At 45.1% G+C, this 14,545-nt stretch overlaps 1 protein-coding gene across 7 annotated transcripts in view; it reads right to left on the minus strand.

The window, feature by feature from the left end:
- MGAT5 (alpha-1,6-mannosylglycoprotein 6-beta-N-acetylglucosaminyltransferase) overlaps positions 1 to 14,545 on the minus strand; it is a 386,067-nt gene that overhangs the window by 41,842 nt on the left and 329,680 nt on the right. For all 7 annotated transcript variants that reach the window (XM_081579245.1, XM_081579247.1, XM_081579244.1 and 4 more), the window contains one exon: positions 10,252 to 10,401. In XM_081579245.1, coding sequence (XP_081435371.1) covers positions 10,252 to 10,401 — 150 coding nt within the window. The remainder of the gene's footprint in view (positions 1 to 10,251; positions 10,402 to 14,545) is intronic.

Consider the following 14,545-nt stretch of genomic DNA (forward strand, 5'->3'; position numbering starts at 1 on the left):
GGCTAGATGCTTGATTCTCTTTTCCTGGGCCCTCTCCCCAGCCATCCTATCTCTGCAGCTTTAATTGAATGATGATTTGGAACGGTTCTGCCTAGAGAGCCCTGAGTACAAGCTGCTGGGTTCCCCAGGCAACACTGGAAAATGAAGCATGTATGTGCTGAGCACCCAATTCCAGGGCTTAACCCAGTGTGGTCTACGTTGGCCATACTGAAGAGTCAGGAAGCCCCTACAGGGAATTTCTGGGGCAAGAAACTAAAATCTCAGGTTTTCTGGAGAGACATCCTATAACTGTATGTTCTTTTGCACAGAACAGTGTACTGAAGTGTTTTGTCGTTTTGGAAGAATAATCTTTCATATCTTGTAGACCTTGAAATGATTCTCAGAGACGTCCGCAGGGGAAGGAACTGTGGAGGAAAAACTTTGAGAAGCCAGCTGAGTTCCCTCCGCTGGTGGGGGTCATTTCTCCTGGAGCAGAAGAACCAGAGACACAGAGGGGAGGGAAACGCGGCAGCCGGATCCTGGAAGCTGTCTGGTGTGAGGGGCATCTCCCTCACCATTTGGAGGCCCCGATTTTGGATCTTATTATGTGGCTAACTTTATTTACTTGGGCTCCCAAATCATTGTGGATGGTGACTGCAGCCTCGAAATTAAAACACACTTACTCCTTGGAAGGAAAGCTATAACAAACTTAGACAGCATATTAAAAAGCAGAGAGATCACTTTGCCGACAAAGGTCCATCTAGTCAAAGCTATGGTTTTTCCAGTAGTCATGTATGGATGTGAGAATTGGACCAAAAAGACAGCTGAGCACCGAAGAACTGATGCTTCTGAACCGTGATGCTGGAGAAGACTCTTGAGACAAACCTGTCGATCCTAAAGGAAATCAACCCTGAATATTCATTAGAAGGACTGATACTGAAGCTGAATCTCCAATACTTTGGCCACCTGATGCGAAGAGCCAACTCACTGGAAAAAACTCTGATGTGGGGAAAGATTGAGGGCAGGAGGAGAGGGGGACGACAGAGGATGAGATGGTTGGATGGCATCACTGACTCAATGGCTATGTGTTTGAGCAAACTCTGGGAAGTAGTGAAGGACAGGGAACCTGGCATGCTACAGTCCATGGGGTCATAAAGAGTCAGACGTGACTGAGCAACTGAACAACAACAACATGTAGCTAACAGGAGTTAGACTGTCAGAAAGAACTTATGTGTACAGGGTATGGCCTGCGCATGCGGCTTAGGGGTGGGGGATAACTGACAACAGTAGAAGAAATGAAGGAACTGGTGGGAAGATACAGTGACAAGACATCCCAGCTTCATTAAACATGAAGAATCCAGGGATAGTATCCTTGAGGCTTTTGATCTCTGTGATCTGTCACCCCCGGGGGGATTTAGGGGAGGAGGTGCTGGCTCTCCAGGGAAAAGAGGACCTCTATCAGGCTGTGGCTGGACTCAGGAAAGCACAGGGCTTCCAGACCCTGAAAGATGCAGACAGGGGTCTCCATTGGTTTAACCAGAGACCACAGTATTACCTAACCTCTGAAAATCAGGGCCTGCCATGAAGCGCTGACACTGTCATCAACACTAAACTGCCAAGAATAACTTTGGAAGAAATGCAGGAAACACAATGCTTGTCTATTTAAATAGAAAATCCTGGAAAAAGAAATTTAATTAGCTCCTTTAGACCTACCAATCTGAACCCATTAATTAAAAGGATTTGAGGCTGTTGCTTAATGGACTTGAATGTGACCTAGGTTTAATTATATCTGAATAACAATTTGCACCATCTCTTCTGCCCTGCCGGCAACTGAGTATCTCAGTACACATAAAATAAACACTTTGGGCTAACTCTCCAAAATCTCACCAGTTCATAATGAATCTTAAGCAAATACCACACAACTTCTTGGCAATGAGTCTTTGTCACACTAATTAGGATCGCAGGAAATGCACTACTTGCAAACACCAAAACAACAGTTCTTTGTCCCTTCTGTCAACAAACTACTTTTCTTCTTGCTTCCTGTGTACTCATTACCTGTGACATTCTAATGTAGTAGATGTATTAAGGTCAAATAGCATACTTGAGGTTTGAATGACAACAGGATAGGCAGAGAGAGTTTGTCACCACCAAGGGCATTCCGTGAACTTGTGAGGGCTATGGTCTTGCCACACACTGGCACTTAACCACACTAAATTGCTTTTCCCCCAACTCCCCGCTCCCTCATCATTCTGCCCACTTAGATTTCCTTAGCACAGGAACAAGAGAGACACTGCAAGAATGCATTCAAGTGCAAAGGCTCAATTCAGGAGGAAGCAGCATGTTTTATTGATACTTCATCTTGTCTTCAGAAGCCTAGACTGTAATGAGGATATTCCAGATGACGGAACATCTCCATGGCTGCAGCTTGACTCCATCAATGAGCGTTTCTAAATAGAGCTCTAAATTACATGCTCTAAAATTTAACTTTTGAACTAATACTAAGGAAGAGAGAACAGATGAAGCTCCAGGACTGAGATGTCCCTAGGTATCGACAGAGTTCAGTTAAACTACTCAGATTTTCACTCTGTGGGAAAGGAGGAACGAAATTGTTTTAAACCCCTAAGTGGAGTAGTTGACAAAGAATCCCTTAAGTGTAGATAAAGGTAGTTCTTAGACATCAGTGCATGTATGTGGAATCTAGAAAAAATGGTACAGATGAACTTATTTGCAAAATAGAAATAGAGACATGGATATGGGTAACAAACGTATGGACACCAAGGGGGTGGGAGGTGGGAAGAATTGGGAGATTGGGGTTCACATATATACACTATTAATATGGTGTATAAAATAGACAACTAATGAGAACTTACTCTATAGTACAGGGAACTCTACTTGGTGCTCTGTGGTGACCTAAACAGGAAGGAAATTCAAAAAAGAGGAATATATGTATATGCATGGCTGATTTACTGTGATGTACAGCAGAAACTAACACAACATTGTGATGCAACTACACTCCAATTAAAAAAATTTTTTTGTTTATTTTTCAAAAGGTAGTTGTTAGGCAGATTCCATGGCTGTGGTCAGTTTCCAGCCTCTCTCTCTCTAAGTGGAATATCCAGGATAACCCAAACTAGGAGATTGCATGCCCAACAGACACTTTTCTGACTTGTTTTCGTTAGCCAAGTTGATGGAGTCACTCAGGACGGAGTCTGAGCAACCAGCCAACCTCAGTTTATCCAATAAAAAGATTATCAACACAAAGTGATCAGGACAACAAAGTGATTAAGAACACAAGCTCTGGAGTCAGGTTGACCAGGTTTCTAAGCCTGACTGCATCATCTCCTAGCTCTGTAACTGTGAGAAATTGTTATATGCCTCTCTCCATGGATTATCTGAGGTCCAATGATAATGCATTTTCTCTAGTTACGGGTCTCAGTGAAGGTAACACAAGCTCTCTGAACCTGTCTCTTCATGTGTAAAATGATTGAAAGTAATAGTGCTTTATTTCATGGGGCCACTGTGAGGATTCAAGGAGATATTTCACAGAAAGGATGTATTCCAAGGTTTGGCTCTTGGGCTAGTGTTTAGTGAACACTAAGTTCAATCCCAGGTTCCACTTGGTACCCCTTATGGGCCACATGCTGTGGCTAAGTCTTACTTGTTTACCCTTCAAATAATGATTGGGAATCATTATTTGGTAACAGGTTTCCCTTTTATATTTTTAAAAAGAATCCACACAAGGCTGGGTATGGAGAAAATTCATTTTCCTGATAAGTAATGCTTTCACGTAACCCAAAGGGTCTCTTTCTGGACATCTGTCTTTCGTTCAGTACTGAAAGAAGGGACAACAGTGGCCAAAATCTCTCCCCTATATATTTAGCTACTCCCCCTCCTGATCTCCAGGATTCCCTAGTGGCTCAGATGGTAAAAAGTCTGCCTGCAATGCAGGAGGCCAGAGTTCTATCCCTGGGTCTGGAAGGTCCCCTGGAGAAGGAAATGGCAACCCACTCCAGTATTCTTGCCTGGAAAATCCCATGGATGGAGGAGCCTGGCGGGCTATAGATCATAGGATAGCAAAGACTTGGATATCACTGAGCGACTACACTTTCAGTTTCTCCTGACCTCCATAAGCCCCTAACTGATACCACCTGAAGACTGTCTCATAAAGATCCACAAGGACAAAGGAGACAAAGGCAATACATGCCAACTAGGTTTAAGTGCCCAAGGTTAGTTGGATGTTAAATCCAAGTCCGTTTCCTGGAGACCAGCTCATTGGGCAGACTCCCAGACTATGCTCAGCTACTTACGGGCCCTTCCAGAAACAAAACAAAACATATAGCAACATCAAAACCACACGACTGGTTTGTGCAAAGTGTCTGCACTTTGGTCATTTGGAAGCCCCAGCACAAAATCAAACGCATCACAATTTGCACTGCAAATCCACGACTTTGAAGACGAGGAGTAACAGAACATGCAGATACATGTACAAATGCAGATGCTGACCATCTTTAACTGTGCCTGTGTGAAATGTCTACACAAAAAGGCAGTTCAGGTGCACCTCCTTGGAGAAGCCTCCCCTACCCACCTCTCTCACCCCAATTTCACACCAGGCTGACCACTCAGCTCTCAACAGTGAGGAGGCATCACAGGCCTGCTCACTACCACAGTAAGATGGGCTCTAATGGTATTGAGGTCAGAGGACTTTAGTGATGAAGAGAGAATTCATGGAAAAGGCTTGGCACAAGGAAAGGTTAGAGAAAATGGGTGTAAAACCCCATGGTCACGTGTACCATGGTAACATGAACCAGTTAAATGTGTTACAACTGGCTCCTGCCCTCCACGTGGGCTCAACTTGGTACTTCCTTGATGTCACCAATCACAGGGCAACATTTTCCACAACCGATTGGCTGACCCTGCATATGAGGGGTCCCACCCAGTGAGGTTTCCTGTTGGGATCACTATTTTTTTTTTTTTTTTTCATTATTACTCCTCCTACCTGTGTACTTTTCACACAGTTAAGTCACCTATTTACCTGTCTGCCTCCTCTGCCACAGCAGTATCCTCCTGTAGGCACAACTGCCTAAGTCAGCCCCAGATCCAGAAGGCCCAGCACAAGTCCTGGAATATATTCTGTACTTCACTAACGTTTGTCAGATAAATGGGCAAAAGAATAAATATTGCCAGATCTTCCAGCAATCAAGCATCTCTGTAAGGAGAGGATGAGCAATTTTTGTGTGCTATTTGTGTGTGAGGAGGTACCTTTGTTCTTGAAGTCACAGAGGTTATTGAATCCTATGTCCAAACATTCTTCATTTTACATACATATGTGTGAGGGGAGGGGAGAGGATGGAAGGGGCGTGCATGTGTACACAAATTACTCTCCATCCAGTTAGAATGAGAATGGCTTTTGCAACCGGTCACTTGCTTGACTGCCTGAGGGTAAATATTTCAGTATTTGAAACAGACATAGAAGATGGATTGCTTCACCAGTAAGCTCATTCTTGGGCTCTCTCACAGGGCCTGGAGATGTGGGTACACCACAGGGAGACAGGCAGGCACTGGGTATCAGAAGGACCAAGTCCTCTGCTGGGGAGATCTTTGAGATCTAGGCACACAATTCTTGAGAAAAGCAAGAAATCACTCCTAGGGGCATGGCTCCAAGATCCCAGATGACCAGTGGACTTCTCTTTGTCTCCTGCATCATTCTTTATACAGTTACCTGAAGGCCACAAGCCAGGCCCTGAGAAGGCACCTGCCAACAGAACAAGCGGAGCCCTTGAATCCTCATGGAGCTGCACAAGGGGTCTCTCCCATCTCCGGTCCCTGGGCAGAGGCTGCCTGGAGCCCCAGGTTTTTGAGAGAGCTTGTGCAACCACATCCAAGCTCGTGGGATAAGCCACAGTTGATCGAGGAGGCCAGACTCAAAGATGGACTAGAACAGGGACAGAAGTGCACACTGCCTGTCTTCCAATCCTGTCTAGGCTTCTTGGAGAGCCCCACAGCTAAGCTGCTGAGCCGACCTGGTAGGGAAACAGGGTCATCACACCCTACCAAGGGCCGGAGAGGGACACGGCCAGACGTGTGGGTAGAAAAGGTGCGTGGCAACAGCAGGAGCAGCAGCTGCTACTTTCTTTGCCTTTGCACAGCCACAATATGTTCTTGACTTTTACTGTCAGAAATGAGGGTTCCTGTTTGGGCTCACTCCAAATGCTCTTCCAACCAGTGCAGAATGTGAATGCCCTATTTCATAAGGAAATTCCCCAGTGAGACTGAAAGGGGAGTATGTGGGGATGGAGAGGTGAAAATTGAGAAAGGAAAGAAAGAAACCTCATTAAGAGAGATGGGGATTGAAGCTAAACATTAAAATGTGCCACCCCACTCAGCCCTTAACCGCTGGCTTAAATTGCTCTCCTGGATTTTGCTGGCCTGAATGACTTGTCTACAATCTTCTGATACATCATGAGTTCATCCACATGTATATGCCTATTAGAAGAGCCTTCCAGATTCAACAATTTCCCAGCTCTTTGAGCCCTGACATGAAGGTGACATGGATCCCATCCTGCTCCGTGTACCTGAGCCCCTCCTGGCATGCCAGGACAAAATTCTGCTGAGCAGACGGTTTCCTGGCTTGATGCAAAGATTCAAAGATGGTTCACAAAGAAAAATAATGAGTCAGAAGCTGATTATGCATCCATCATTTCAATCTGTGTCTAGACCTTGAGGGGCACCCGACCCACTTCCCGCTCTCATAACAAGTCTGAGGAGTGTGCAAGTCCCATTCATTCCACGCGCATTTGCTTCTCTGCATCCCCAGTTCTCCACTTTCGATGTGGATTGGAATAAATCGCTTTTAAATTGCTCAGAGACACTGAAGAAGGAGTTAGAGGCAGAAAGGGTTATAAATGCAAAGCCTGACTAGTCTTTAGTGTCATTATTCCAAAGCCCAAGATTCATTCATTTCACTGCCTGCTGCTGTGTTCTGGGTATATGGGGAGGCTCAGAGATACACTGCCTCATTTTCATCGCATTTACCAACTGTTTTAGCCGTAACTCTACTTGGAGAGCTTTCATATATGCTAGTCAGAGGAACAGGCAATACAAAATGGGATCAGTGACATCCTCTGAAGGTACTAGTTTTTCAAGGATAAATAGTTGCTCCTTGTACTCAAAATTCCAATGTAATCCTTGGTTCCTGGGCAATATCTTATATCATAGCCCAGGCCTTCCAGACCCCCTCTCTGCTCCTTCCCAAATCTCAGGGACCCCAGTTTCGGCCTATTTACCATTCTCTAACAGGGTAAGTGGATGGTCAGTAAGGAAGGGTTCTTTTAAGATTACAAAGCTGAGTAAGACATTCATGTGGCTGGGTTAACATAAGCATGTGAGACAGTGATGATGGAGAACCAGTGCTGCCAAATGTATTTTTAAAGGAGTTTGATCTGTTTCCACATTCTGTTGTGGGGGAAAGTAAAATGAGGCAAAAACACTGCCGCCAAAGAGCCCTGACATTCTAATGCATCCAAATGTCCTCCTAAGACAGAAGGTGAACGCAAAGTCAATAGTACAAACCGATGAACACACTTCACTCTGGAATGGCCCCCGTCATCAGCCTGCAGATAACCTTGTATGGAAATAAAATCTTAAGCAAACCAGATCTTTGGCCAAGAAGAGAAAACTATCAAATGAATGTATTCACAGCACCACATGCATGCATGACTTGGGAGGTAGCAATGTTCAAACACAAGGAGATGCAGATTCTTTCAGCTGGTGAGTATCCACTGAATGTTCTTATGTTCATGTGTTTATTCATTAGGATGGTTCATGGAGGGCCTAGCAGAGCTTTCATTTGCTAACCCGTCACCAAAAAAAATCCTGAGTCATGGTTATCTCCAGGGTGACCTCAATGACTGCAGACAAGCCCAACTCCATAGTCTTGTTTCCTCCCGTTTGCTGCTGCTGCTGCTAAGTTGCTTCAGTCGTGTCTGACTCTGTGCGACCCCATAGACAGCAGCCCACCAGGCTACACCGTCCCTGGGATTCTCCAGGCAAGAATACTGGAGTGGGTTGCCATTTCCTTCTCCAGTGCATGACAGGGAAAAGTGAAAGTGAAGTCGCTCAGTCGTGTCCGACTCTTAGCGACCCCACGGACTGTGGCCTACCAGGCTCCTCCTTCCATAGGATTTTCCAGGCAAGAGTACTGGAGTGGGGTGCCATCGCCTTCTCCTTCCTCCTGTTTAGAATAAAGTTAACAGTAATACCTGCCCTGCCTACCTCTGCTTACTTGTGAGAAGTAAACAGGACAGCATTTGTGAATATGCTTTCCCACATCGATGTATCACACACACGGATCAGAAATGCTGTGATGCCACAGACGCTCGTCCACCCAGCCTCTGTCCTCTATCCTGGAAATGAAAATGCAGCCAGCAGGGACCGGTGCTGAACAATTCACTGCTGATAATGTGCTTCCCTTGGCCTGAGGAAACACTCGGGCAGAGATCATGCTTGTTTCTTTGCTCTTGTATCCTGTGTGTGATGCCTGACATGCAGGAGCTGCTTGAGACATGTGTGTAAAATTCACAGAGAAGAGTTCATTTTTTTACCATTTTGTTTGTAAAATTGGGGTATAGGTGCTTTACAATGTCATGCTAGTTTCTGCTGTACAACAAAGTGAATCAGCTATATGGGTGTGTATACCCTCTTCCTCTTGGACCCCTCACCACACCCCACCGCACTCTCTAGGTCATCACAGAGCACGGAGCTGAGCTCCTTGTTGCTACACTGCAGGTTCCCACTAGCTATTTTACACATGGTAGTGTATGTATGTTAATCCCAATCTCCCAATCATCCCATCCCCACTTCCAATCCAACATGCTCACATGTCCATTCTCTACAACTATATCTCATTCCTGCCCTGCCAGATAGATTCATCTGTACCATTTGTCTAAATTTCACATATATGTGTTAATTAATAAAGATGATTTTCATATGTGTTGCAATCCTCTTTTATTATCTAAATAACTCACTGTAACCTGATGTATCTGTCTTATACCCGCAACGCTATTGTGTTCAATACTATAAGGCTTTAATGGATTATAGTATTTTACCTAAAGAACGTGCAGCATTTTTAGGCAGCATTCAGGAATCTATGTTATAAACATGTGAAAAGGTAGTCTATCTTGCTCAAAAAATGAGAAAAGTATGAACACTGACAGACTATATAATATCCGTGGAGTCATTTTGGTTGTAACCTTTAAAACTAAAAAGGTATATATCCTTTAGCCCAGCAATTTCTGATAGGGAAAGATTTTCAAGATATATTTATACATGTACATAAACACACACACACATTTATTCTGGATATTTTCAATACTAAATATGTTGGATTAAAAAAAAAGCTTATTAATAAACACAAGGAATACATCAAAGAGCCAGCGAACCCTTACAGGTCCAACAATGATCTATTTGCAGGTCCCCTAACTTCACTGGGTGCATCCAGAAAGGACAGAGACTGCCAAGTGGATGCCCTTATGGTGTCAAAACCATGCTTATTATGCCACAAAAACGCCCTCAATCAGAGGCTCTCCCATCTATTTACACACATAAACTGAATTCTACATCTGTGACAATCAGACCCTCAGCTCCTTGTCAAATTTTATCTTCCACTATTTCTTGACACAGATTCGCTGGGTTGGTGTCTTGACTCTCCTGAATGTATCGTCTCCACCTTTGCAATCTGACTCACTCCTGTTTGTGCCAAATGCCAGGTGCATCCACACCCCACCCATCTTTCATCTCTCACACCTTTCATGATGCTTCCTCTGCTCCTTGAGCCCCAAAGACTCTCCCCTTATCTGAACTTCTCCAGTGCCCAGTACAAACTTTTTGAACAAGTAAATGTGATAAAACACTAACAGAGGTGACTGGGGAGGTGGCGGAGTTAAGCACTCCAGGCTTGCTGAAAAAGTTGCTGCTCTCTAAAAAGGGTGACACCCTCACCTTTCCTGCTTGCCACTGTGTCTCCAGCTGCTCGCTTAACGGCTCACAAAGCAGGTCCTCAGTAGATAAGCCTTCAATGGTAGCACCCTCCTTCCACAATTCACTACCTTTTAAGCTATAACAGGTTTAAAGTATCACTGCCCAGTAATGACCAGAAGATCAACACCCCAGTGAAAATAAAGCATGGAAGATGCTGATCCCATTTTCAACATCAACAGAAACAAGCCTCTGCCCAACATCATGGATGCATTTTTATAACAACAATGAAAAACTCACCTTGGTTTCTCGGAGAAGAAATTGCAAGTCTCGTCCACTGAGGATCCCGTGGTTTTTCACGTAACTGGGAATGTTCTTTGTGCTGGAGCCGTAAACAGTCGCGTGTACTTCCGTGTATGTGTGGATGATGTCCAAGTAGACCTTCTTATTCTAAAGAGGGGACACAAGGAGAAGGCGTTTCTCTTTTCATTCTCATAAAAACTGGTCTCATGGCTGGAGGCCACAAAGACAGGAGTTCTTAACATGGAGATTGCACAAATCTGGCAATCCAACTCATAAAACTTCTTTTAAGAGTAATCTGACTGGATTTTGAGAGCAAAAAAAAAAGTCACATGGATGCTGTATAACTTTGCAAGAAGAAATATATAGTGACCTACTAGTGAATACCAATGATGGCTCAGGGCTCATTGCTCTGAAGTACTGTTCTTGCCTTGTAAATTACCAGGGATCCAACACTTTGCTTTTGGCTTGTCTTCCTTATGAGGGAGGAAGTTTGGGGTAAGTAAAGCACAGAGAAGGCAGTCAGTTGGACTGGAATACTTATCTGGAGATGGTAAGCTGTCCCTGAGGAACACAAACATCCCCAGCTCTTGCCAATATTTCTAGTGATGATTAACTCATGTTGTCAGAACTGGATCCCACCTAATTCGGATCATGGGGAGATGAGCGTTTCCCACAGTATACACTGATTGACTTGGCAGATAGGAGAGATAGTGAGAACATTCAGGTAGACAAAAGGTGGAAGAAAGATTAAATGTAGACTCGGATGAGTCCTGAGATATTCACGAGTAGTCTTACTTTTCTTAGAAGCAAAACAGAACCTCTCATCTGTTACTCGTGAGCACTGAATTTGAGGCACACTTTCTAAATCAAAACCACCTGCAAGGAGGAAGTAGGCTCCCTCTGCCTCTTCACGTTTCTATGTGACTAAGTTACAGAAGCCAGATTCTGTGGGTTGTCCTTTGAGGTTTTTTTTTTGGGGGGGCATTTGAAAGATTCAAGGTCTGTAATGTTTTCCAATTGTAGGAGAGTGGGACGAGGTTTTTCCCATTTGAAGCCTGTTTTCACATACTCCAGGCAAGTGTAATAATCGCCAGTTTTGTGACTTAGGACCACAAAGGACCTAGGGTTGTGGCATCAGCGGCCACTGAGCCCCTGATGCGAAGCGGCCCTGATGAGAAGCAGCAGCCTTGGGGCGGGACCCTCACTCTGACCTGAGGGGGCAGCTCCCCCAACCAAACCAGCATCCTGAGCCTTGTTCAGTGTCTGCCTTTGCATTAGCACTCCATGAGGATATTACAAAGCACTCAACTTCGGGGGATACATGTTTCAAATCAGGCATCCAAAGTCTTCATGATGGAATAACAGTACACTTCACAGTCTCTATTTTATGCACCGAAGAAATTTGTGTGGGAATAAGCAAGTCAACCTTGCACCCCACTGTATGAATAAAATGAACACTCCAGCTGAAAGTCTAATTTCATGCCATGTTTGGTGGGGCCGGAAAATGCTAAATTCATTACTTGAGAGATGTATACCCTTTCATTCATGCAGAGGTGACTAGGAACAGTTTAAAATCCATGACTCCCACTCACAGCTTGAGCCAAATTTAGGATTACCTTCCTGGTGTGAGTAAACAGGAGGGGGTCTTATGACATAGTTTTTGTGCTAGAGGGACCTGATCACTTCTTTTCAGGGGCTCTACCCCTCTCCCCTAGCCCTTGCCAGGTAGGCAGGGGCTTCTGTAACCCTGGCCCACCCCCTGCCACTGCTGATGGCCCAGGTGTGTCTTTCCTAAGGGGGACCTATTCCCAGGCTGCCTGCCAGCCTGGGACAGAGTGACCAGACTCAGGAAAATGAGCTGAGCCAGTCGGGACCCTCTCTAGGGGGCTTAGAATCCTAGTCACAGAGAGATGATTGCCAGATGGAAGGGGGCTTTAGAGCACAAAGGTCATGTGGTGTTGGAGTCTGGGCAATTATGGACCAGATACAAGTCAGCTGGCAGTTTTGGGGGGTGGGAGTGGGAAGGGAAATAGGTAAGAGCTGAGTGGAGCAAAGAGAAAGATGAATAGTTGATAATAATAGGGACCTAGATTGACTGAGACCTAGATATTCCTCCTGTAAGTGTGACAGGGAAAGGGCAGGGGTGGGGAGGGAGGGGAGAGGTGGAGGAGGGAGAGAGAAGTGAAGGGGAGAAAGGAGGAGGAGCAAGGAAAGAGGAGGAGGAGTGTGCGAGAAAAGAGAGAGGGAGGAAGAGAGACAGTTGGGGGAGGGGGAGACTGATGAGGCAGAGTGAGGGAGGGGAAGGGGAGAGTTAGAAGAGGGGATGAGGAAGAAAGGAAAGAGCAGAGGGACAAATGGAGATGGGGAGAGGAGAGAGTGAGAAAAGAAAGCAGGGAGACAGAAGAGAGAAAAGTAGGGTCAGAGATGCTTCTGGGTACCACCCTATCCGCAGCTGTTCCCTGCCCTAAACCCCCAGGTCTCTCTGGATCCTTAAAGTAACACACCTTCCCAGCACTTTTACCTGGGCCACTGCAGGTAGACTCCTACCATCTAAAAGGAGGTCTGCTAGGACATCAAGCTAGGCTTTTGACAGGGATGGGACTGGGTTGGGGATGAGGTGGGGGGCAAGCACCCTTCCTTTATTAAAGCAAAAAACCACATTTCCCTGTGAAGAACCAACTGCTAACTAGTGAGGATGGACCCACAGCCCCTGACCAGGTCCACAGTGAGCCACAAAGCAGAGCAAGGAGAGATCACTCGGGTCCTAATGGAGAAGAGCACTCACTGGGTTCCCAGACCAACCCCTGGGGAAGGGAGCATAGGGAGACAGGAGCTCTGGCATTCATCCCAGAAAAGGCTGTGGCACCTTGAAGTTTCACCAGGGGGTAAGTTTAGGCAAATATGAAGAACTATTTGCCAAGGTCAATAAAGTCTATGAACTTATTAACATGAAAGCATGGTAAAATCTGAAAGCAGAAGTACCCTACAGAGATGATTCTGTTAATTTCACAACAGGTTATGAAGGGAAAAAAAATTTTCAGACATAACCCTAACCTTTCAAGTTGACATGACAATGAAGTGATTTCCATCTCATGTTGGCACTTGTTACAGTTGTGAAGAAATCAGGCGGGGGTGAACCATGCTATGGATTCCAGGCAAAGGAATTTGAACCATGCATGCTGAGCACCCTGGCCCCTCCCTCCCAAAGTGAATGCTCACCTGATGCTCAGGGAGGCCAAAGAGGCATCTCCGTAGGCTTCCAACCACTGTCTGAATTTGGGGTCCAAAAATCCAACTGCCTCTTGAACCTCCTCATCTGTGTTGCCACAGACACTTCCAACTTAATGGGTCAGAAAGGGAATCCAGTGCCTGACTTTCCCAGACCAGCATCACACCGCCCCCCTCCCACCCCCCTCCCCTCCTGATCTCAGTGACTGGCATTATCTGCTAGCCAGTTACCAGAATCACACTTGTCATTCCACACATCAAATTAGTGACAAAGTCCTGCTGATTCTGCCTTCGTAATATCAAATTGTCTCCTCCCTTCCAGGCTGCAATCCTTGCTCACCTGGACTGGATTAGGATGAACACAACCAGCATCTTAACAACCTGCCTGAGGCTCAAAAAGATGACGCAACTTGTCCATGGTCCAGCAGCCCTGGGATGGATTGCAAAAGAATCTGTATGGCTTGAAGCCATTTTTTAACTATGAAAAGCAGTATTATTCAATGGTATGCATATCAACAATACTTTACGTGGATATTTGTAGTTAACTATAAAAATATGCATGGGGATGATAGATACCAACTTCCAGCTATTGATTATTGAAAAGAAAAGGGAGGGTTTGGGGAGGTGGATGGAGCTTTAACGATATTTGAACTATATCATTTTTCTGGTAAAGAAAACTATTGCACAGTATCAACATCTGTACATCTGGGTGGTGGGTATGTTTTATATATTTCACAATTAAAAGAAAAAAATTAAAATGCATCTAATCAACAAAAAGTAGAAACCAGTCTGTATGACACTGAGGCTGGAACCATTGCCATCTCACATCTCTTGCTGGGCTCCTCTACCTGTACAAGTCGCTTGTCTCCGACTCTTTGCAACCCCATGGACTATACAGTCCATGTAATTCTCCAGGCCAGAATATTGGAGTGGGTAGCCTTTCACTTCTCCAGGAGATCTTCTCAACCGAGGAATCAAACCTAGGCCTCCTGCATTGCAGGCGAATTCTTTACCAGCTGAGCCACAAGGGAAGCCCAAGAATACTGGAGCAGGTAGCCTATTC

The sequence above is a fragment of the Giraffa tippelskirchi genome, chromosome 3 (genome assembly GCF_054371585.1).
Source record: "Giraffa tippelskirchi isolate mGirTip1 chromosome 3, T2T-mGirTip1v1.2.pri, whole genome shotgun sequence".
Classification (NCBI taxonomy): domain Eukaryota; kingdom Metazoa; phylum Chordata; class Mammalia; order Artiodactyla; family Giraffidae; genus Giraffa; species Giraffa tippelskirchi.